Source organism: Mustela nivalis (genome assembly GCF_964662115.1).
Source record: "Mustela nivalis genome assembly, chromosome: 2".
Classification (NCBI taxonomy): domain Eukaryota; kingdom Metazoa; phylum Chordata; class Mammalia; order Carnivora; family Mustelidae; genus Mustela; species Mustela nivalis.
The window spans coordinates 109,224,071-109,248,885 of record NC_139021.1 but is presented as its reverse complement, the minus strand read 5'-3'; the positions used below and the strand labels follow the sequence as shown (position 1 = coordinate 109,248,885).

Here is a 24,815-nt window from a genome sequence, read left to right as displayed (position 1 = left end):
GGAGAGGGTGGGCTGTCTCTAATGGCAGTCCAGTTTTCAAAGCCTTTGCAGCATGACTCAGCTCTGCCTCACTTGTGCACGACCCAGTGGCCAGCCTAGGTCTTGGGACTACAGTTAGGACCGGATCCATGCATGTGTCACTCTGAGATAAGCCCAGGACTTCATAAACAACATGTAGTATGCTTTCCTGAATGGCTGCCTCCCTCTGCTCTTCTAGGTACTTTCTGGTCCTCTGGTCTCCCTTGTCAGTAACAGAACTAGAAAACAGGCTCTACTGAGACTGCTCTGTAATGCTCTCCTATGCAACTGTACCTGGTCCATTGTGAAGCGATGGGTGAGTGGAGGAAGAAAATAAAAATAAGAGGAGTCTTTCCATCATCTCTGAGCCACAGCTGCCCTATGCAGGGCAAAAGTCCCCTTCTGAAGTCCTGGCTCTTGTGCGTTCCCTGGGCAGCTTCTGCTGTTATTGTTATGGGTCTGCCTAGATAGAAAAGAGGGAAATGGGATTCCTGCCCTTCCTGAAAGTTAGAAACTTTCTGTTCCAGCCTCTAGCCAGGGTTCGAGGGCTTCTCATGGAACTTCTGTCCCTGACCCAGTGCCCACGTCTGGGTTGACCGACAGATACTGGAGGGAAAAGTAAATGATGCCTTCTGGTTTCTCCTCCTTGCCTCTCCTGGCTTGCTAGAGCCCTGAGATAACTGTTTCAGGCGTGCTGCCCAGGTTTCATAGGGGGACTCGTGGGATAAGTGAGGTTGGCGTGCTTAGTTCGTCCTATCCGGACACAGAGTGTGGTCTGCTGTCTAAGGTCATGAGTGGGAAGAACAATTCTTCATACTATCTTCCATCAAGGCATGTTCATATGTTCTTTACACTGTGACTATCCACCTCTCAATATTTTTGTCATCTGAAGTAGGAAACTTCCATTTTCTGAATGGCAAATCTCAGAAATGACAGGATTTCTCCACATGGCAACACCTTCTATGTGACCCTGGGAAGGGATGGCCACCGCAGCCTTGGTAGATGTTGAATTTTGGCCTCTTCTCTGATACGAGTGCCACTGGAGAGTCTGGGCCAGAGAACTGACGTGCCCTGACTTTTCCCTCTGGCCGTTCTGTGGCGTCTCCGCTAAGTGGGAAGAAGCAGTTGCAAGTAGGCCAGTCAAGCCACTGGGTGGGGGTTGCTGGATCCAGTTTTGAAATTCAAAGTGATATGATTTGTATTTGTGGATGAGTCCAATGTGTGTTAAGAGAGGAAAAAAGTTATGAGTGGCTGTTACATTTTCCGTCTAAGCGAAAGGAAGCATGGAGTTGCCATGTCCTGAGTTGGGGAAGGTTCTCGTGGAAAAACTTTTTTTTTTCCTTCTTTTGGACAAACTGTTTTGAAATGCCTGTTGAGCCTAAGCAGCTGGGTGGCAGAGGTGGGAGTGCAGGGAGACAGCCTGGGGTATAGCAATGACAGAATCATTGACCTCAATGTGGGATTTAAAGCCATGAGCCTATTGGGAACAGCTCACCACTGGAGAAAAGAGAGACAGAGGGCTGAGCACACAGGCCGGGGGCACCACAATAGGATGTCACTGGCATGGGGAGGAAGGAGGGAAAACCCAGAATGTTGTGGGTAAGAAATCCACATGTAGTGGGAGGGGTGAGGACAGTTAGGATCACTGAGGTTTGCAAACTGTCAGAGGGTGACAACGAACAGACAAATGATGGCTTCCATCACCCCGTTTTTCAGTATCTTACCAGTTTTAGGCATCTCAGCACTCATCCAATACTTACTCCAATTAATTAATTATCAAATGACTAGATTTTGCTGACGGTGATCAGTGTTTCAGATCATCCCACCAACATTCACAGCAATAGTCTGACTCAAATACTACAGAGGACACACACTCCGAAGGTAAAACAATATACCTCCTTTTTTTCTCAAGTAGAACGACAATACACACTTCTTTTGTAAGTTAACACATTCCTAATGAGATGCAGAGTATTAGCATAGGCAGTGTTCTTACTGACTCAGGCAGCTACATGTCTCCTAAAACACTGACATGCATTTCCAGGGGTCAAGGCAGTTCCTCTTGCCACTACTTACTGTCCCCGGAGCAGAGCAGAGGCCCCAGCGCATAAGCCGCTTCTGAATGTGGTTGGCCTGTGTCTCTCATTGCAACCTGAGTGACTGGCAGGTGCTCCTTATGGGAAAGAACTACTGTGTCGCTGGTCCTATAAAACAAAAACGACCACCTTAGTGTTATTCTGAATGACATCCAGAGAAGGGGCAAATATTCTCTTACTGCAGCGCAAGACATGGTAAGCTAAATTTGTAAATACGTAACAATAAGGAAATCAAAGGACTCATCTGAAATCTGACATAGTAATGTACTCAATAAGGTTTGAGGATCCAAGATCCTTGTTCCTCTGCATGACCACAGAGAAAAACGGGCAGGGCTGAAATCATAATTGTCAGTGCGAGCATGAGATTATATTTCCCTGCAATGAAGCAGCTCGAGGCCCTTTCCCATTTGCCCGCCTTGTGAGATTTAAATGCAAAACTTACTTGGCTTTGTTAAAAACAAAACAAAACAAAACAAAAACCAAACCACCCAACTGAAAAGATTTAGGTTTTCAATTCCTAGATTTTTCTTTTTTAACTCAATTTTCCAAAACTCCTATCGTGGTTACTAGGCCTTTCCTTATGTATTGATGCCATCCATTAGAAAGAAAGAAAGAAAGAAGAAAGAAAGAAAGAAAGAAAGAAAGGAAGAAAGAAAGAAAGAAAGAGAGAGAGAGAGAAAGAAAGAAAGAAGGATAAGGTTGATTAAACCAAAGTGAAGGTATGATACGATATGCTCTTAAAATTAATAATTGGAGAAATGCAGGGGAAGAGCTAGTCGTGACTGTCTATATCCATTCATTCAGCTAACATTTGGTGCACAGTGACCCCTTGCCAGGTCCTGCGTGTTGGGGGCATGGGCATAAGAACTACCATCAGCTTCACCAAGGAATCTAGTGGATATTACATATAATGACAGAAATATACTTGTAATATAATACAATCACATAAGTGAATATTTAGGACTGAATATCTATAGTTCCAATGTAACAAAAACCAGACTAGAGCCAGAGGTCCTGAGTAGGAAGCAAGCTGTGCCACCAACCACCGTTCTGGGCAAAGAAAGAAGATTCTTCTGCACCTTGTGAGCTGCTCATGTTTTTACGTCCTGCTTCAATTATGTATGTACTTTGGATTTAGAACAAATAACAGTGTGTCTAATGTATCCTTCAGGTGCCCTGCATCTGTGTAGAACCTAGGAAGTTTCAGTTTTTAACAATTATAAAGCCCTCACTTGCTCTGATGTATACAAATGGAAGCAACTGAAACTGATGTTTTTGCAAGTCAAAACAATCAGCATGGTTCCAATGGTTCAGGCTAATAGCTTTGCTTCAAAAAGACCCTGCATCACTTGATAATTAATCATTCCAATTCTGTTGAGGCATCAAAAATATTCTTTCGAGGTAGGAAGATTGAAATTATTAGCATTTTTATTTTGCTTTAAAAATTGACAAGGTGACTGCCAGTGCATATTGGCAAGATATCAAAAATTTGAACTAAATATCCTGAAAGTTCAGAAACATTTTTTTGGGAATCAGATGGTTTCCAAAAATCAGATGGAACAAAACTCCAGGGCTTTATCTGTAAGGCCCTGCAATTTCTGTGCTTGGAAGCACACAGGCAGGTCGTCCCAAACACGGAACTCCTGGTTTTGTTGGGAATGGCACAGGTCACAAGCCAGAAGGTGGCATGGATGGTGGGGGGAGTCAGTCTGAATAAATACTTCTTATAAATGTGGGGCTAACACAACAAAATTAATTCCTGGTGTTAAGTATCAGGAAATGTTACAAATAAGCATTTTCATTCCTGTCATTGTTATTTTGTTAGAACATCTAGAGGGAAAATGTAAGGGCATTAGTTATTCATTGAGTAACCCTGAATTTTAAAGAGCCATTTAAAAGCTACATTTATAATGCAGTGAAAAGCTACACTTTAATTGTTTTTAGCAATGACAAAGCACAGAGAGCCCTGCAAAAAAACCTAAGGAAAATCATAATGGGTAATTGTGTGTGTTAAGGCAGATAATCATAATACATTCTTTATTAATTCTGTTGTTTGCAAAGTAACTTTCTGAGCCTGAGGAAATTTTAAACAGCTCAGAACTGAGAATTCTTTCTCAGCACAGGTCATTCCCAAATGCCCACGCTTCATGTAGGACGAGATTCATTGCCAGGGTCACCAGACTCATTCGAAATCGCCGAACTTCGTTACATCTCAGGATTTTCCTTGCCTCTCCATGTTTCTCTCTTTTCCCCGAAGGCCAGAGTGTTGCTCTCTAGGCCCGGCAGCTCTCATGGTAGGTTCCGAGCACTCAGTGACGGGACTTCCAAGGCCGCTTCCTCTTGGTCTTCCGTTCCCGGCGCTCTAGACGCTGCTTGCGCGGGCTGTTTCGCAGAACACCTTTTCGCAGGTGCAGCACAGCCACCGCGACTCCTGCGTTCTGGGAAAGGCTTCAGGGAACACCGAGTCAGCTTTCCCGTTTCCTAATTGTTCTGGAGAAAGCGAGCCTGGGGACCACGGAACCATCGCCGCCCGGAGCTCCCTGTTTTGAAAGCTCCCGGGCTCGCTCTCGGGCTGTGCTGTTCCCTTCGTTCATCCCGTAGGAAACGCCCTCTGTCCGGAGCCTGAGGTCCCCTGACACTCCAAGTCCTGGGGGGCCAGTCTCCCATCCTTGCTTCCACCTTCAGGACTGCCATGGACCACTGCTTTCCCACTTGCATCTTTCCAGCGTCTCACCGTCCCAAACACTCAGCAAATAACTGGCATTGGAATGAAATGGAATCAAGAAAATGAAGTTTTTCCCACTCATGGCCGTCATGTGATATTTCCATTTAGATATACCTTCTTATAATCTCATAATAAAACATAAAAGTTCTGCATATTTCTGTTATCTTTATTGTAAGATCTACAGTCTTCATGCTGATTTTGCAAGTGGTTTTCATGATATTTTCTTACGGTAATAAGCTCTTTGTAGGAATTCAGTTATTCTAAGATTCAGTGGGAAGCCCTACTGAATTCTCATTAATTTCAATAATATTTGTGTCTATCCTCAGGATTTCCTGGTAGGCAACTATATGTTCTATGAATAATGTCTTCATTTCCTTGTTTCTAATCATTTGTGGCTTTGAAATGCCACCTATATTTTTGTCCCTCTGTTAATCATTTCTAACTTCAGTGTCCTGTAATCAGAGAACTTGTCCATACCATAACAACATCTGTAAAATCTTTGGGGTTTTGCTTTATGAAACATTAGGAAAATCAGTTTGCAAAAATGTGCCATGTGTGCTTGAGAAAATTATATACTCTGTGATTTTCAGGGCCTACGAAATCAATCCATTGATTCCATATAAAAATATTCCATATCCTTTATAATTGTCATCTGCATGATTTACCAGTTGCCAACAGATGGATGTCTAAACCTCTCCTTACAATGGTTGATTTGTATATTCCTTCTTTCAATTCAGGCAATTATTTTCTATATACATTTTGAGTCATGTATGTTAGAAACATACAACTTTAGGATTACTAGGGGGTTTTGGTGAAATTAAAAAGCATCATTATATGGTAATGCTAATCATTCTATATTAAGACTTCAAAATTTTGAGGTGCCTGGGTGGCTCAATTGGTTTAACATTAGACTTTGGCTCAGGTCATGCATGATCTCATGGTCCTTTGGTGAGCTCCAATTCATTGGGCTCCCCACTAAGCAGGGAGTCTGCCTCTCCCTCTGCCCTTCTGCCACTTATGGGCACAGGCACCCTTCCTCCCTGTCAAATAAGTAAAAATCTTTAAAAACATAAAAAAGACTTTTAAACTCAAATTACTTCTGTGCACATTTGTTTCATAAGTTGTTTTAAGATTTTGCATTTAACATTTCTTGGTGTACAAACAAGATATACTTATTTTTAATTCAAAATGACCTATCTGCACTTAAATGGCTGTTTTGTCACATTTATTGTGTCTAATTACTCATAATATTCTTTTTTTTAAGATTCCATTTATTTATTTGACAGAAAGAAAGAGATCACAAGTAGGCAGAGAGGCAGGCAGAGGGTGGGGCGTACTAAGTAGGCCCCCCGCTGAGCAGAGAGCCTGGTGCTGGGCTCGAACCCAGGACCCTGAGATCATGACCTGAGCCAAAGACAGAGGTTTAACCCACTGAGCCACCCAGGCACTCCCATAATATTCTTATGTCATTTTGTTGCTTGTTGTTTCTTCTTCCTTTTTAAATTTTATTTTCTACCTTCTTTTGAATTAACTGTTCTTAAAATCCTGTTTTTCCTTCCTTCCCTCTTTGGATTTGAGTATTACACTGTTTCTATTCTTCAGTGCTTACACTTGAAATCCTAATGCATGCACTATGAGCCATTTAATGCTGACAAACTTCTACAAAACAAGTTTTTAAATTCAATCATATTCTTATTTCTAACCCTGGCTGTAGTCCTGGACAGGACCACTCCCTCCTGTTTCAGTATGGTACATGCCTGACACATGACTAGTGTCTCGTATTTGCCTCTTATGTTTCTGTTAACCTCTGAGTTTACACATTTCTTTCCTCGGTATTTCTTCTAGGGTCTGAGACTCTCCTTACCAGATCACCCACTTTCATTCTAAAAACCATTCTTGGGTGAGCCTGGGTGGCTCAGTGGGTTAAAGCCTCTGCCTTCAGCTCAGGTCATGATCCCAGGGTCCTGGGATCGAGCCCCATGTCGGGCTCTCTGCTCATCGGGGAGCCTGCTTCCTCTACTTTCTCTGCCTGCCTCTCTGCCTACTTGTGAGCTCTGTCAAATAAATAAGTAAAGTCTTAAAAAAAGAAATTAAAAAATTTAAAAAAACAAAAACTCTTCTGTAAACTGTCTTTTGGAATTGGCTGGTGGTGTATTTCTTCTGTGTCTGTTTGTCTGGGTGTCCCTGTATTTTGGCTAGGGACACACTTGGAATCAGACAGTACTGTACTTACTGAGGCACAGTGAGGGGAGTGCCAGCGCCCGCAGGCTTTGCTGGATCCACAGAGGGGGTTTTGCCTGGCTCCGACAGTCCTTGCTTTGACACCTTCTGGTCACCTCCACTCCCTTTCATATTCTCTTTCATCTTCCTTGATTTTAGCATGATGCTTCTACAGGTGGATTTACTCTTATTTATCCTGCCTGGTATCCTAGTATTTTCTCAAGTCTGGCCAATTCTTAGCTATTTTAGCCCTTCATTATCGCCAGTCTCCTCTGTTAAAACTTGACTCTGACCGCAGCTCTCCCCTCCCTGTCCCAGGTTTCCTTCCTCCCATGCCGGTCTCTCTAGGCTAGAGTCCCTGCTACTTATCTACACGCATTTTCCGTTTCACCAGTTTCCTGATCCCGTGTGTCTAGTATCTGATCTGACAAGTCTTAAATTTCAATGAGAATATTTTCATTTCTAAACGTTCATTCGGTTCTTTTGTAAATCGTGATCACCTTTGTCGGTAGTATCTGGTTGCTTTATCAGTCAATCCCAGGCCTTATTTTTCCAACAGCTCACGCATTTATTTTATCTGATGTTCTTAAGTTATCCGTGATCTGGGAGTTTTAGGCATCCATTTACTCCATTGTTTCTTCTGCCTCCCACTTCTGTCCCCTGGGGCTGTGTAGCCCTGATTGTGAGCTCATGTTTGGTGGCATTTTTATCTTTGGAATCCTTGGGGAGGGCAGGCCTCTAGCAAGAATGTCACGTACTTCTACAATGAACCATTGGTACTGCTGACCTGTGGACACACTAACTTAATCCAAGGATTCCGGATCTGTGTGAGGGCAGGTCTGTGGATGTGTGTTTTCAGGGAGTTATTTCTCGATACCTGGGGGGTTAGCTGGAAGATCGCTCCCTTTCCACCTTCCCTCTGGGTTTGGAAGCCTTCTGAGACCTCCAGCGACAGGGAGAGGTTTGTGTCTCATAACCCCCTTTTATGCACCCTAGACCCTGTTTGATTTTCCCTATGAGGCCATTTAAAAATGCAGCTGGCAGTGAGGGAGGTGAGCAAGCATGCCGGGGCTGGCCACAGGGCCGTCGTCATATCTATCGGGTTAAACTTAACCCTAGGAACTCTGATAATGGTACTTTCAGTGAATGGGAAACATTAATCTGGTATTCATATCTTGTCTTATTAGGAAAAAAATTAAGTGTACATGATTAGTTACTCACAGGTAAGCAGAAATAGCTACCTTAATGCCTCAGTCCTCAGATTAATTACACTGTACACATCAAAGCTTACACCTTGAACTGGCTGGGGAATACTTTAATCTGTTCTCTTTATACAACTGTCTTGTCCAATGTCTGCCTAACTTACACAGTTTAAGCAACACAGAATTACAGTTTGCACAGGGAAATTATATGGAAATCACCATTCATTCCGGGCAGCATCACAGTTGCAGTGATATTGAGAATCAAGGCAGTTCCCCTGTAATCCACAAGCACATTTTTGAGCACCAGGCAGAGAACCTCCCCAGTAAGTGTGTGTCTCATTGGTTCTTCCAACCCACCAGTTCACTGGGGTTCTATCTGAAAGACAAGTATGAGAAAGGTGACACCTACTTTGCCCCCCACTGCCTGCCTCCCCAGCACAGTCCTTTACTCCCCTCTGTCTAAAACACAGATGAGCAGAGGTTAACTCCACAACAGGGTCCTTTCTAAGAGGATTTCCAAAGATTTAAGACATATTTCCACATCTAGACGTACGTTCTCACTGTATGTTTTACTTTTATTAGAAAACGAGCGAGTCATCCCTAACTCATTCAGGCATGATATCTACACATTTCTCTTGAGGACTCCAATGACATCATTTATTTGGACACAACACTGAAAGAACTGTCATTTTAAAAAAAGGAATGAATGAAAACCAGCGTAATTTGTACACTGCATCCAAATGCTGTTCAAGAGCCTAAAATGCCATTGAAAGATGTAATATGAGAAAATACAGATTTCTTATCTATTGGATGAAAACACTGGTACTCCCCTGTCATGTCTTCAGAGTCTGCTGGAGGAACGAGCTTCTTGTACTGACAGGTTGGCTTTGTATCTGGAAACCATAGACATGGCCTGACAAGCCTCCCTCATGCCTGAGGTGGGTCCTGGGCTCTGGACAACTGGGGCCAGTCTAGTTCAATGCTCAAATGCTCCAACAGGCCCAGAGGCCACCTCAGCTCTGCTGGGCTGTGTCCTCTGCTGAGGCCCCAGGACAGACGTGCAGGGTGAGGGTGACAGGGAAGCAGGGCCCTTGGGAGGGGGGAGGGGAAAAGTGCCTCATAAACATAGCAGGAGAAATGGAAGTGACCTCTATCAGCTGCCCAAGAAGATGCCTGTCATTTTCGGCATGCTTCGTCTCTCAGACCCTCAGGTTGTCCACCCGGCCCCCACCGGGAATCTAGAACACATCCCACCTTCTCCCTAACTTACAGCCGCCACTGCTCCTACTGGCTCCCTGTTTGATGAGTCTTCACCTGCTGCCCACAGCCTCCCAGCGTACGCACACGGGCTGCACTCATTACCGCCCACCGCAGGACTGCTGGGTGAGATGTGTGCCAAGAAATCAATGTCGGCAACGTTTGCTTTTTCCCCCTCAGTGTGTTGAAACTTATCTGTAGGGGGTGGAAGATCTTTTCCACTCAACAGATATTTTTTAAAACACCATTTTAAACATGGGATTATTCCACATACTTTTCATAGATGGAGGAACAAAGAAATCATTGCCCACAGATGCATGTTTGTTTATATCCAAATCGCTCATTTACTCTATCAAGTAAGAGCCAGCAAGTGTTGTTCAAGGTGCAGAATGCATTTGGCTCCATTCAAGGTTTCTTGAAGCAATCCAGAGAATTTGCAGAAGGATCATTAAGAACAAGGTGAAGAGGAAGAAGAGGCTGAAGGGAAGGGAACAGGGCTCCCCACACCTCCAGCATCTGAGCCCCTGGCTGGTTGTCCTCTGATCCAGCCACAAGCACAATCCTCAGGGACCTTAATGCTCACAGCATGGAGACTGAACGGTCTCCTGGAATCAGCACTTGCCATCCTTGAGCTCCCTCTTAGGCCCCCAGAACCGCAGCCCCTGAAACCTGCAGGATAGAGACCTACCAGCCACTGCAGGCAAAGGACACGGACCCTAACAAGAGCTGAGGCCCATTGCTCCCCAGCAACCCTCCAGGAAAACCACAGGAGCCAGGGCCTGCGACACTGAGGCCCCAGCTCCGCCTTCTCTCCTCTCACAATAAACCCCGAGGACCTGATAACACCTGAGGATTTGAACACAGGAGTTCTTGGGGGGAAAACTCGATTCTGACTGACATTCCTGTTCCCAGTCTGCTCCATGACACTCTTAAACTTGCTGCTCCACATGCGGCAGCTGCCTAAGGTGGTTTTCCATGGCGACATTCCACTGAGGGCTCCCAGGGAAGGCTCCTTGCACCCATGAGAGTCCTGGATGGCACACAGCGAAGCAGTGCGACCCTTTTAAGTGTCAGGCAACAGTGTTTAGGCCTTACCTGCACTGTAATGAAGGGCTGCTGGGATCACAGGCTGGACTGCGTCCATCTAAACGAGGTTTGTACGAGTTCTCCAGCAGCAGCCCACGGAAGTGCAGCCTTTGTAGTTACGAAGGCCTTCGTTCCATCTCCACCCCAACCCCAGTTAAAGCCTTGGTTTGGTCGAGGCTGTGGCTGTGTTATTTACTGCTGTGGGAGGGAGCACAGCTGAGGAATCTCTTGCGAATCAGGTAGGGGGAGGCCCGCCCTCCATGCGGGAGATTCTCTACTGACCCGGGCCGCATGTCTGGGCTGTGGCACAGACCACATGCCACATGCACGAGTTTGCTCCCAGATTCAAAGGGGTTTTGCTTTCTGACCCTGCTAGCGGCTGGCATCTACGCCGCTCTGCCTTTGCCGCTTTCCCTTCTCCAGCAGCCCAACCTGCCCTGAGTTCCTCCCCAGGAGGCTGCTTTCTCCGCCCCTGGGAGCAAGCCGGTTTAGCTCGCTCATCTGTTTGGCAGGAACCCAGTCACAACAAGCACTAAGCCCCCAGCACTAACTACGCATTCCACACGCTGGAGCGAGGCCAATGAACAGCATTTGCTTCATGTGTTTCATCGACCTTGTGCAGTTCAGTCCTGGCGAGGTCAGTGTCTGAGCGCAAAAGCCTTGAGGAGATGAACCCCCGGGCTGCTGAACGGCAGGCTCAGACCCTGAGCTCAGAGGACCCTGACTACCATTCTGACAAAATGAGGTATTTCAAAGGAAGAAAATACAAAACCAAAAATAGAATTTTCAAGAACAGAAGCGCTATGAAGAATAAGCTGCTAGCTGGTGTGCTGTGTGAGAGGAGCTGCTTGACACCGACAAGGCTCCCTATTAATAACGACCGAGAGACTAATCACACTCAGCCCGTGATGAAGAATCTCCAGATAACTAAGCCTGCATGCTGTCCCCCATCTGTCTAAGACTGAACATTTCAGAGACGTGGTCGCCCTTCATGGTGGCTGAGCACCCGGCATCCCATGGCCTCGTGAGGGGCTTTCGTTGATCTGTCACCCACTTGAGTCGGGAAGATTTCCCAGGTCATTCTCCACTTTGAGCGAGGAGCCACACATATGGACCTCGCTCTTCGCTCCAAGGAAAAGCATCACTGTAATGTCCCGATCGTGACATGGGCACCTGGGTCAGGCCCATGCCACCAGCAGGCACAGCAGCCCGCGATGGCGAGGGACTCCCACTACTCACCACGGCCAGCTGAAAGCCTCGACTTCTTGCAGTGCAGGACCAGCTCCTGTCGGCAGTCGTCCGCACCATCCATGATAGCTTGGAGCTGATCCGGGCTGGCCGTGTACTTGAAAAACACGGGCTGGGGGCTTTCTCCATTCAAACTTTTGACCTTGGCCAGCTGGGAAGCATTGTGCTGTACCGAGGTCCAGGTGGTGTCCTCTGGGCAGAAACGGGGTTGGGAGGGAGACAGGGTCTGTGACTAGGTTGGAGCAGTTAAACATAATGTGAAAGTCGGAAGCCTCTTTTATCTGATTTAGGGTTTTAGTGTTTGTAGCTATCAGGTCTCTTTGATGTTGGAGTTAGCATAACGGACACTGTTAAGCTGTTAGGAATGGGGACTCTCTTTACTGGAATTCGTCTTACCCTGAATGCAGCCAACATTGTCAGGGGGCCAATTCTTAAAATTCTGTGCTATAATATTCAAAGTTATAAATAAAACATTTTGTCCCTTAATTTATGTCTTTCCATTACTGTAAGAAGAAAGCTAAGTTATTACTGTGTGTGTATATACACCCTTATATTAATATACATATTATTCTTCATTGGACTTAGCATTTTTTCCTCTGGTAATCAAAGAAATGTATAAGAGACACATGAAGGGAATAAGCAGTTCATAGGACCATGCAAAGTGATAGGAAATCAGTATTTCTGACAAAATTGACTGATCGTGTGTCAGCATCTCATTCAGTGCCCAGCCCCAAACGAGGCACCTGCTGGAGTCGCTAATATAACCATTCCTGTCAGGAACACGACACACTAATGTCTGCTGGCAAATTCTGACCTGTTTCTGTTCCACTGATTACCCATATTATTAAAGAGATTTTTAAAGAGATTTAAAGGGATTTTAAAAAGAGATTTAAAAACAATGGATGAGCACTCCATGGTGTTTAAAACAGAAGAGAAAGACCTCCCTATCTTCTACCTTCCCCCAAAACCTAGCTCCTCCCACAGTGTAAAAGGGCCATGGTTCAGGGGCCAAAATCTGGCTTCATGTTGTCCTAACCCAACTTCATTTATAGCATCAAGTCTCATAAAACTTCGTCTGGAACACGCATCGGGTACAGACATGATCAGTCGACCTATTTCCAAATTATAGGGGCTGGAAACAGTCATGTGAGGTTTATTCTTGCTACTTTTAATGGCTAAGACCTAAACAAGCTTAAAAAAATCAAAATAATGTTACCAGGAACCCTCAGAGCCCTCCCCGCAAGCCCCTCCTTGTCCTGCCCCAGGAAAAACCTAACAGCCCTACTGGTGCTCAGGGACCCATCCAATACAGTCAGAGATCCAAAGCAGAGAATGCCCAGGGGCCCTAGCTCAAAGCCTATAAAAAACACCGCCAAATATGCAAAATCCAGCAGGAACAGGAGCAGACTGTGAATCAGCATGACTAATGTAGTCATTCAGTAAGTCACGGAAAAAAAGCTTCATAGATCATCCCCTCTCTCTGCTCATTTAAGGGGCTCTGAGTGTTCCTATAGCAATTTGAATCCTACAGGTTTTTCTCCCCCCCCCCCCCACCTTTAATCATGTTTTCACCAGACATTTTACACTTCAACATTTTCCTGGAAAATTTCTTAAATGGACCTGGTGTTATTTTTTGCAATTACCTACTCAAATTCAGTCAGGGTTCTTCCACCAGATGAAAGGGGGTGAGAGCACTGATGGAGAAGCCAGGGGCTGGGCTTGGGGATTCACAGGTTCTAATGCCGGAGGGTCATTTATGTCCATGGCTTACAGCACAAAGAGAAACGCTGTGCCTGAGGAGCTTTCACAGGCTGGTGGCCGTGTGACGGACTCATGGTTGTGCATGGTTACAGTGTAATCAGAGAACTCTTTCTTAAGTGGAGAGAAGGGAAAGCATGAACAGAATCTCAAAGCTGCCTTTTGAAAAAAAGAGAAATTTCAATGCTTGTCCTTTCTAGAAATATCACTTGTAAGGCCCCAGCGAGGGCTTGTTATGTTTCCTTGATGTAGCACAGCGTGGGATTTTCATAGGTTTCTGACTGTAGCTGGGAAGGCACCCTGGAGAGGTGACGTGACGGAAGCTCTCGAGGACGAGGAGACAGACCAAGGAACTGAAGGAACCAGACATTTCGTTGTTACGCACCATAGTACGGAGCACAAATGAGATCAGAGGAAATTAACTGTAATGGGGAAAACTTAAAACAGGACTTTCGTTATCCATTCGTCCGTTGAAGGGCATCTTGGTTCTTTCCATAGTTTGGTGACCATGGCCATTGCTGCTATAAACATTGGGGTACAGATGGCCCTTCAAATTGGAAGGGGAGGTGAATCATGAGAGACTATGGACTCTGAAAAACAATCTAAGGGGTTTGAAGTGGCAGGAGGGGTGAGAGGTTGGGGTACCAGGTGGTGGGTATTATAGAGGGCACGGATTGCATGGAGCACTGGGTGTGGTGCAAAAATAATAAAAACTGTTTTTCTGAAAATAAATAAATCAATTAAAAAAAAACAGGACTTTCGAACTGTTGAATGATGCCCCATCATATCACGTTCTCCAGCTCAGCGGAGCCTCTTATCTGCACATGAGCAGGGAGGCTAACTGGGGCTCCTGGCCCACTGTTCGCTTGGGCAAACCAACCTACATTAATGTGACACTTTGGTTTGGTAAGCAGGATATTAAAAAAAAATAACACTGCCTCGCCGTATCATAGGACACCCCTAGTTTTTCTTTTTATTTTGCCATATTATATCTACTTGGCAACTTGCAACACTTTGTACACTGTGGATTGTATCTCTGAACTATACAAGGCATCTTTTAAGCAAAAACAGGTGGTTGAATGGGGAGAGGGAAACAGATGTGTATTTTCCACGGTCGGGGAAATGTGAAAGCAAGGTGGGTCTGCTATGCTCGTTTTCATCTCCCCAAAGGAAAAGAAGAAAAAAGAGTTGAAAAACCCCAATGCCTGTCTAGATGGTGGGTCTGTCCCTCACAAGATGGACATTGATCTCCAGGAAAGGGAACCAAGAAACCCCTCTCTGGCAGATGCCTGAAATGAAGTCCAAACTGGGTCCAATACCACCTCTTTGGAAACGAAGCCAGTTGCCTGAATCTCTTCTGATGGGAAGTGGATGCTCAAGTTCAAAGACGAGGAGGAAGGCAACATGCAAGGCGATGGGACCCATTGCCTCCCACGTGCAGAATAAGAACTGGCAGAGGACGAGCACTCACAGTGACACAGGATGGCAGAGGGGATGGGAAGACTAGCAGGCATCCCTGGAGCCACCAAGATGATGAGAACACTGTGCTCTAGGCAGGACAGCCCCAACCCTTCTCAGGACTCTGCAGCATCATGATCCAGAGGGAAATACCACGGCAGTTGGCTCCCATCTGTCTTACAGCCCAATCCTCCTGCTGCATAGAAAATGGAAGGGAAGCCTGGGAACACCTACTCACCCAACTTCAGGAAACTGCCGCGTCACCACGCAGTGTGGTCACCAGACCTTCTGAGGTGCTTAAGTTCTCAAAAAGCACTGAGGCCCATGACCTTTCCAGAGTGCCTCAAGCAACTGGGTTGTATCCTGGATTTCAAAGGAAAACACTCCCAGGGAAAACAGAACCAGATCATGGGCTTTGATGGGCACCTATGTGCACACAGGGTTGGGAGGGCCAAGCAGCTGCTGTGAACATCCAGTGGGGAAGACACTGGTGGCTCTGATCTGCCCCTCCCCTAGACCTAGGTGGCACCAGCCCTGCCATGTTGTCCATGTGCCAGAGCCCAGGAGGATCAGATGCTTGTGTTTCACCAAGGAGAGGTATGGCTCCTCAAAGCAGGCAGCCCCTAGATCCTGGGAGAGACCCAGAGGCCGTCCTGTCTCAGCCCCACCCCTTTGGGTCTCCCCAGATCAATATTTGCATTAGGGCCCTTACAAGGACTGCTGTTCTTGTCAGAGTTTGGAGGCCTTAAGCTTTCCATGATTTACTTTAATATTTTCCACACAAGACAATGCTCTGAGACACAACTAGACACCCCCAAGAAGTGCAGCCACTTCACGGTCTTCTTCTCCTGGGGTTTCAGAGGGTCATCTTGTCACTTAACAGGTCACACTAAGTGTAGATTTATGTGTCTGCTCAGTCATTAGTGTGGACCCTGCTGTTTAACATGGAGGGACATGGGTCTCCACCCCCACAACCTCCCATGTGCTCAGTACCATGAAATGTCATTAGTGTCCCCCCCCCTGCATTTCAGCCTGCCACACAGCAAGAGAGCAGTTTCCTCGGAGAGAACCCTGTGTAGACACTTAGAAAATTAGATACGGATGGAGCACTGTGTCACGGTCAATGGGAGAATATGGGCTCTAATTGGTGCTCTTGGAATCATCAAAAAATTCTCTAAGCCTTCAATGCCACATTTGGTAAATGGGGAGAGTGAACCAGGTGACATCAAAAAACTGAAAACCATGGGTCTGGCCGTCTTCAAAGGCCATTAACCAGGCACACTGCTGGCCGAGCCGCCATCTGAGGGCTGGGCTCTTACTACTTGTCGAGACCATCTTCCTGTCCATCCACAGGCAGGACCGTGCTGATGAGAGCGGGAAGATGAACTTTCCCAAAACCCACATCTTTCCACTCCCTTGGGAGTAGGGACAGGACCTGCTCCAGAAGTTGTGTGTTCCCACACACGCTGGGTGCACCTTTAGAAGCTGCAGGAGATCAGCCAGAATGATGTCCCCTCTCTGGGAGCAGGAAGGATTCCTTCCACACAAAAGCCCATAAAAAAGAGATGCAGGGTTGTGGTGCATGACCATCATCAAAGAGCAGATTTTCTCTCTCTCTCTCTTTTGTTTTCCCTTGCAAATTCTAACATTTCAGTGTTATAGAATCTTCTGGAAGATATGCTATTTTCAAGCAAAACTTGCCACACATGACATGATGATGCCATGCTTACTGTCCATCTCAGTTTTCAAAGGCAAAGCAGAGAACAACAAAATCACAACTCTTCCCAAGCAGAGAAAAATATATGCCTCAGCAGCTGTGTGTGTGTTCACGGGAGACTCTCCAACCCACAGGCAGAGCCTTTTTATTTTGTTTTACTTTATTTTATTTTTTACAAATTCCCAGCAAGTGTCCCTATCTACAGGTGTACATCAGAGATACGCAGGCCCCGGTCCAGACCACCTGAATAATGCATATACCACAAGACAGCGAGTCAGATGAACGTTTCGGTTTCCACTGCATGTACAGGTCACCTCTCCACCCTCCTGGGGTCAGTATGAAGTGTGCAATGACATGATCTCTAACAAACGTACATACCTCAATCAAGAGTGCCTCTTGCTGAATAAATGCCAGCCATCGTCGACACCCTCAGCGACCCGTGATCTTCGCTGCTGGAGAGCCTTGCCTTGCTGTTGGCGCTGCTGACTGATCAGCATGGTGGTGCCGAAGGTCAGGGTGGCCGTGGCCAGTTCTGAAAACAAGACAACGGTGACGTTTGCAGCAAGACTGACTCCTCCTCTCCTGAGTGATGTCTCTATAGTGTGGGATGCCGTCTGGTCACATTTTACCCACAGCAAAATTTCTTCCAAACTGTCAACTAAGCTGATGCAATATTATAAACCCTTGGTTCTGTTAAGCACCTTCACTGGGAGTAGATCCCACCTCCACAAACCACTTTCTCTACTCATTCGTCAGTAGCAACTTTTCATCTGTCCAAGCTGTATCCTGCAGTGGGTCTATCTTGTCCTCAGGCTCCACTTTTAATTCAGGCTCTCTTGCTATCTCCACTACTCCTGTAGTGACCTCTTCCTCTGAAATCATGAACCCCTCAAAGTCATCCACGAATACTGGAAACTACTTCTTCCAAATTCCTAATAATGCTGATATGTTGATCTCTCTCCATGAATCATGAATGCTCTCCATGGCATCTAGGACAGTGAATCTTTCCCAGAAGATTTTCAATTGACCTTGCCCAGATCCATCCGAGGAATCACTATCCAAGGCAGCTATACCTTAGGAAATGTTATTTTATTTTTATTTTTATTTCTTTTGGAAATGTTATTTCTTAATGACGACGACCTGCCAGCTGAAATGACTCCTTGATCCATGGGCTGCAGACCGGATGTTGTGTTAGCAGACATGAAAACAACGTAAATCTTACTGTCCGACTCCATCAGAACTCTGGGGTGATCAGGTGCACAGTCGGTAAGTAATGATAATGTGAAAGGAATCTTTTTTCTTTTTTCCTTAGGTGGGTCTCAACAATGGGCTTAAAACACTCTACACCATGCTGTGAACAGATGTCCTGTCCTCTAGGTTCTTCTGTTCCATTCAGAGAGCACAGGTAGAGGAGATTTGCCACGATTCCTAAGGGCCCTAGGATTGGAGAAATGATAAATCAGCCCCTGCTACACGTTAAAAGTCACCCGTTGCACTGGCCCTGACCAGATGATTAGCCTGTCCATGGAAGCTATGAAGGCAGCACTGACTTCTTCTGTCTAGCCAGGGAAGTCCTTGATGGCACCTTCTTCCCGTGGGAGACTCTCGCATCCACCCTGAAAATCTGCTGGTCAGTTCAGCCACCTTCAGGAACAATCTCAATCTTCCTAACCTTCTGGATCTTTTGGTCACTTGGTACAGCTCCCACAGCAGCATGTGTTGCTTCGCCTCGCGTTTTCGTGCCACGGATGTGGCCTCCTTCCTGAAACCTCAAGCCCAGATCTCTGCTTGTTTCAGGCTTCGCTCTGCAGCTTCCTCCCTTCTCTCTGCCTGCAGAGAACCGGAGAGAGTCAGGGCCTTCCGCTTTGGCTGAGGAGAATGTCGTGGCTGGCTGGACCTCTTATTCACTAAATATTCTCTGTATCAGCAATAAAGCTGTTTCACTTTCCTATAGTTCATGTGTTCACTGAAGTAGCACTTTTAATTTCCTTCAGGAGCTTTTCCTTCGATTCACGACTTGGCTAACGAGTATCAGAGGCCTCAGCTTTCAACATGCCTTCCTCACTGAGCTTTAGTCATGTCTAGCCTTTGGTTGATAGCAGGAGGCATGCAGCTTCTCCTTCCAGTTGAACACGTAGAGACTACTGTAGGGCTATTAATTGGCTTAAATTCAATATTGCTGTGTCTTGGGAATAGGGAGCCCAAGGACAGAGAGGGACCTACGTGAGGAAATGGCCAATTGGTAGAGCCATTTACCAATGAAGTTCATGGTCTTGGATGCACATAGTTCATGGTGCCTGAAAACAACCCTAATAGTAAAGATCACTGGTCAGAGATCATCATAACAAATATTATGGCAACAAAAAAGTTAGAAATATATTAAGTGTTACCAAAATGTGCCACAGAGATGCCAAGTGTGCAGGTGCTGTTGGAAAATGGGGCTGGTAGACTTGTTTCACCCAGGGCTGCCATAAACTTACAAATTGTTTAAAAAAAAAAAGCAAATTCCTTTGATCTGAATCCAAGTTCAATAAAGCAAAATGCAATAAAATGAGGTATGCCTATATTTAAAATAGCAAATGCAACATATAATAGTCATAATATGTTCAGTGAGCTGAATTACATCTGTCCCCCTCCCTAGTCTGAAGGTCAATGAGAGATGTTCATACCTCTTCTTACTCAAACGCGGTGTAGCCCCTGGAAGCCCACAGCACAGTGGTCAGGGGTGAGGATGAGTGACCAAACACCTGAATTGAACATCTGACTGGAAAGGGAAGTGTTTGACTGGGCTGAGACAGAAGCTGTTGCAGGAAGACAGAGGCAAAAGAAACAGAAAATCCATACAAATCCACAAACATAAAAAGCACAACAGGATGCCTTGACAGGTGCCCATTCCATAGAGAATTTCCTTTTGAAATTAATGGGAGAGTATGTAAAGCAGCTGACTGGCTGTCCTCTGTTCTACCATGACACCGGCTGGAGGCCACTCGCAATTTCTGTCATGGGAAGAAGGAGGTTGTTTAAGAAACACGGTGGCTGGGCACCTGGGTGGCTCAGTGGGTTAAGCCGCTGCCTTTGGCTCAGGTCATGATCTCAGGGTCCTGGGATCGAGGCCCGCATCAGGCTTTCTGCTCAGCAGGAAGCCTGCTTCCTCCTCTTTCTCTGCCTGCCTCTCTGCCTGCTTGTGATCTCTCTCTGTCAAATAAATAAAATCTTAAAAAAAAAAAATCTTTAAAAAAAAAAAAAAGAAAGAAACATGGTGGCTCAGTTAGCACAAGTATGACAGAGTCCATGGTAAGTGCTGGGTTACTGACACACTGAGTCAATGAATCGGGATTGAAGCAGGGCAACGGGCAGGTGTGCAGCTGACCATGTCCTCGGCATTTTCCTCGAGCCTCTGGTGACTCTTATGAATCTGACGCGGAGTCATAGCTCTGACTTCATGCCATCTCCTCCCTGAGACAAGTGTGCCCACAGTGCCGTGTCTGGGAACCAGTGTTTGGAGCACAACTAGGGACACATCAGAGAACAACTGCAGGGGGTTTCTGGGGGCACAGATGGCCCCACTGTTCCCACAGGCAGAGCCATCGAGCTCATGTTTCTTATCCTGCCATCAACAAAGTTAGATTCTGTCTCTTCTGCATAGGAAGGGGATCGATCTGTTAACAAATTGCATAAACAGCCCCTTCAAAACAGCCTTTTGTTTGTTTGATTTGGTTTCTTTTATACTAAAGATATTAAAATTTATACAGAGTATATTTAGAGTATATTCTGGCACCAGAGTTTGGAAGGCTGTTACCAAGTATATACTTGTAGCCACTGCTTTAGAATTTTGGTTTTTGCATGTTTCTCCAAGTGTGAGTATTTGTTTATAATAATTAAAGAATACTTTATTGTCCATGGGTATGGTAGCTTCATGGAGAAGGTGATCTTGCAGCAGAAATATTTCCCTCCCAGAAGAAGAAGGCCAGGATCTTAGTTCTTCCACCGTTGCACGAGGTCTCTTGGGGGACCTCATGGGACTGTAACTCTGGGTCCTTCCTGGATCACCTTGGATTGTTTTAAACTTTTGATGAAAAACTTCACAGTATAGCTTCTGGAAACATTTGTCGTCTTAGCACGGCACTTTCCTTATGGTTTTGAGTTTCATAAAAACCCTTGGCATTTAACATTATTTTGAAATCCTCTCCATAGTATTTCTAATAAAGCAGGATGTATGTCTGCGTGTGTGTGCATGCACGCGCATGCATATGCACGCATGTGTGTACTTGTGTGTGCACACGTGCATGTTCCATGCTCCAGCTCAACCCTAACTCATGGAACTTGATAACATTTATTCATCACTTAGAATAAGAATATACTAACTTTAGGGGTTTTCTTTTATGAAAAGTAGCTAGAAACTTTTCTAAAAACTTAATTACCAAAAAGGTCTTTGTGACACAATGATCTGTACTTTGCTTGGTCATTTTCAAAGTAATATGAAGGCATACATGGTTGTTAAGTGTTATCTGATAATAAAAACATATAGTAATATCAACCATTAAATCATTACCCCTAAAGTTCATGAATTCCTATACACACAGACATGCACACGCATGCTTTTAAGCTCTAAGACTTTCCAAGATCAAGTTAGAGGGTTTGGAAGATGTTTAATTTATAAAATCCATGCCTTCAATATTATCTTAATGCATGTGAGCGATTATGCTGCCTTTGTGGATGTGGTGGTCATTAAATTCCACCACAGCCAATTTTACAAACGAAACAACAGAACCGTGGCCTGGACCAAGAAATGAACAGCAGCACCAGAATTTTACAGCTGCATTGGCTCTATTTCTCCTTTCTGTGATGCCTTTTTCCCTATTTGCATTTTAATTTTGGTGGACACAGGGCAGGCTGTGCCAATGAAACCAAAGATCCAAGCCCTGTGGCCACAGCTTCTGGATCTGTATGTACATCAGAAAATCTCAGGGAACATCATAAAAACACAGCTTTTCCTGGGATGCTGCTGCAGAACCTGATCCTGCTGAGAGCAGAGCTGCCCTTCTGTGGACAGTGGACAAGGGTGTGGGGACCCAGAGATGTACCATGTTGCTGTGGGATGCTGGACAGCATCCACCAGCCACCTCAAAGCAAAGGGAAGCCTGCTGGTCTTTTCAATTAATGTGTAAAGTCACTCTCCAAAATATATTTTTAGAAGTTCATATTGCCAAGGAGATTCTAACTACCCAGCAGGCTTTCAGATGACACATTACATTTGTTTTTGTGACTAACAGGTCCCCACTAACTATTCGCACAGCTGGCAACACAACCTCAGGTATTCACTGTGGGAATCCTGCTTTCCTCTGCAGACCTGCCTCTTCTCTGCTGCTAATACCTGCACCATCCTTCCAGGGCTCAGATGCAAACATGGAGGACATTCCAGATGCCTGTCTTCCTCCAGCCACATTCGGTCCATGGGTTCGCCCCCCACTCCCTCCCCTCCTCCATTCCTACCTGCTCCACCCCATCCCCACTAACGGGTCTCCTTGCTCCTGCTGGGCACAGCCTGGTGTCCAAAGGCCCCAACTACTCTGCCAGTGGAGCCCTGCACCTGTCACTTTCAAGCGGCGTGACTTGAGGGTCCCCCTCGGGTCGGCCCCCCCCCCCCCAACAAGCGTCTGTCCAACACATTAGGATCCCAGGAGCACACTCCCTCTGCTTGAAGGCTTGCTCAGGTTTTCTGGAAGCAAACCTAACTTTCAAAGTGAGTGCTTCCCTGGATGGGTCTATTTAAAATTGTGACACCTTCCCCCATCCATGGTCTGTGCGCCCCGTCTCCACCATATACAGCGTCACAGCACCTGCTGCCACGCACCAGCCACCTGCTCCAGCAGCAGCTCTCAGGGCTCTGGTTCTGCACACTGACCTGCCTACCACACACCAGGGGCGGGGAGTGTTCTCCTCCGCTCTCTGCTGTGGTTACTGCTGAGCCCAGTGCAGAGTGGGTACCAAGAACACAGGAGCTCCATGTTTTGGGGCACTGTCTTTTCAACTCTTCAGTGTGGGACATTACTTGGACATTCCTTGGAGTCATGCCTGGGAGAAAAGTGATTCGCATCCTCAGGAGACAGTCTGTGAGGCCTTCCTCTTATATAAATTGGCCAAGAGATTTTACCTTTCAGAGGCTTCTTCTTGCCTTGAGGATAAAAAATAGCAAACAAAACCCTGACTTATATGTCATCAGATAGTTTCTTGTGTTACCCAAAATCAAAACCTGAGATCTGTTCTTGCTTTCTCTCTGCACTTTGACCGTAACTACTCTCCCCTCTGCTAGTGAGCTCACTCTGAAAAGACAGCAGCAATGACAGACCATCAAAACACATCAGCGATGTTATGAAATTTGTATTAAAACAAGTGCCTATGAGCCAGCAGTACATTCTGAAGGCACTTTATAAATACGCACAATGAAAGCTACCTGGTGAAGCCTGGACCATGAGTCAGTCCACTTGCATGATTGAACTATTTTTCTTTTATTATAACCATACACTGCAGACAATCAGGAAATTAGCCATCTATCATGGCTTTTGGCAGCAAATGTCTTTTCTTTTCTTTTCTTTTCTTTTTTAATAAATGTGACCTCGGCCTTACTAACCCTGCCAGCAGCTAATTATCAAGAAAACAGCTTCAGTCATTGAAAACTTGCTCATCTTTGCAGTTTGCCAGCTGGGATCATTTTCACTTTTCTCCGGATCTTGAAATTTTTCAGTGTATAAGGAACTTTGCTTATAGGAAAAAATATATGAAAATCTTTAATAGGTCCTAGACTTCTGTGATAATTAGGCATGTGATTGATAAAAGTAGAATGTATAACTGGGGTGCCCGCATCTTTATTTAGCTTTCTCTGTTCTTGGCATTCACTCGAGCCATGAAAACCAAGCAGAAATTGAGTAAGTTGAAGGCCTGTTACAACCACTGGAGCCCAGAATATCTAGAAAGATCCTTACGTACTTAACACATCACATACCTTTCAGTAAAGTAAGTCAATATATTTACCTCTTATTCCGTTGCAATGTTTTGGTCAGTTCCTATGATAAGATGCTTGCCCCAAAGCCCCCAACAGTCATACATCCATCCAGTGCTAAGTTGGGGGTAGTTTGGGGGCTGGATAATGTAATTGATCCAATTCAGATCAACACTAGATTCACTATCACCCAAATGCTCAGATTTTATGTATGCAGTGAGTATAGGTATGGAAACTACAGCAGAACTTCCAGCTTGTCACAAACCACCATTGTCAATTCCACCATAAATGACTCCTTCCATCTAGAAATTGCAACCCTATTGGGGTGACACATAGCCAGAGCAGAGAAAGCAAATTATAACCAGGTCAGGAGTACCTGAAAACCATTTACAGCTGACTTTTTTTCTGACCAGTGTCTCGGACTTTGCAGGGTCAAACTCTAAGGTTGCCAAAGTTCCCACCAGGTCCACACCACTAGAGTAGCATGGGAAGTTTGTAAAGGAGTGTTGTTTCTGCTGGTGAAATGTGACGTGAGCACAGAAGAGAAGATGTGGCCACCAACACACACACACACACACACACACACACACACACACACACACACACGGAGGCGTTCAGAATTGCATCAGATCATGGGCTCCAGCCATTCACCATGGTACACACACTGATCCTTTGCAGGACTTGCCTATGACATACCTGTATCCATCCACCATGTATAACTGGGTTTCTAGGGAAAATGAAATATTGCTTATACATAGTTGCACAGGAACACACACATTACTCGACAGAGCTAAACCTGGTGGTTTTGCACACAGCAACCAATCACACGAGCTTAATGGGCACAATAAAGTGTATCATTAGCATACCTGTCATGTTGCAGTATACAAGAGCAGGTCCCAGCGGGCCACTTCCATCTGAATCAATATAGTAGAACCCTGAGGAGTCCCCTCTGTGCCTGTGGGCATCACAGGACTGCTCGAACAGAGCTGCAAAGGACAGGGGTCTCAGACAGGGCTGCAGTGAGAGGGAGTCC

The 24,815-nt window shown here is 45.5% G+C and overlaps 1 protein-coding gene across 1 annotated transcript in view; it reads right to left on the bottom strand.

Moving 5' to 3' along the window:
* Positions 1–24,815, bottom strand: part of LOC309859336 (contactin-associated protein-like 3) — a gene marked incomplete at its 5' end in the record, with an annotated part of 227,730 nt that overhangs the window by 35,159 nt on the left and 167,756 nt on the right. The window contains 4 exons of the mRNA XM_082719986.1: positions 2,092–2,219; positions 8,478–8,634; positions 11,841–12,041; positions 24,649–24,768. Coding sequence (XP_082576112.1) covers positions 2,092–2,219; positions 8,478–8,634; positions 11,841–12,041; positions 24,649–24,768 — 606 coding nt within the window. The remainder of the gene's footprint in view (positions 1–2,091; positions 2,220–8,477; positions 8,635–11,840; positions 12,042–24,648; positions 24,769–24,815) is intronic.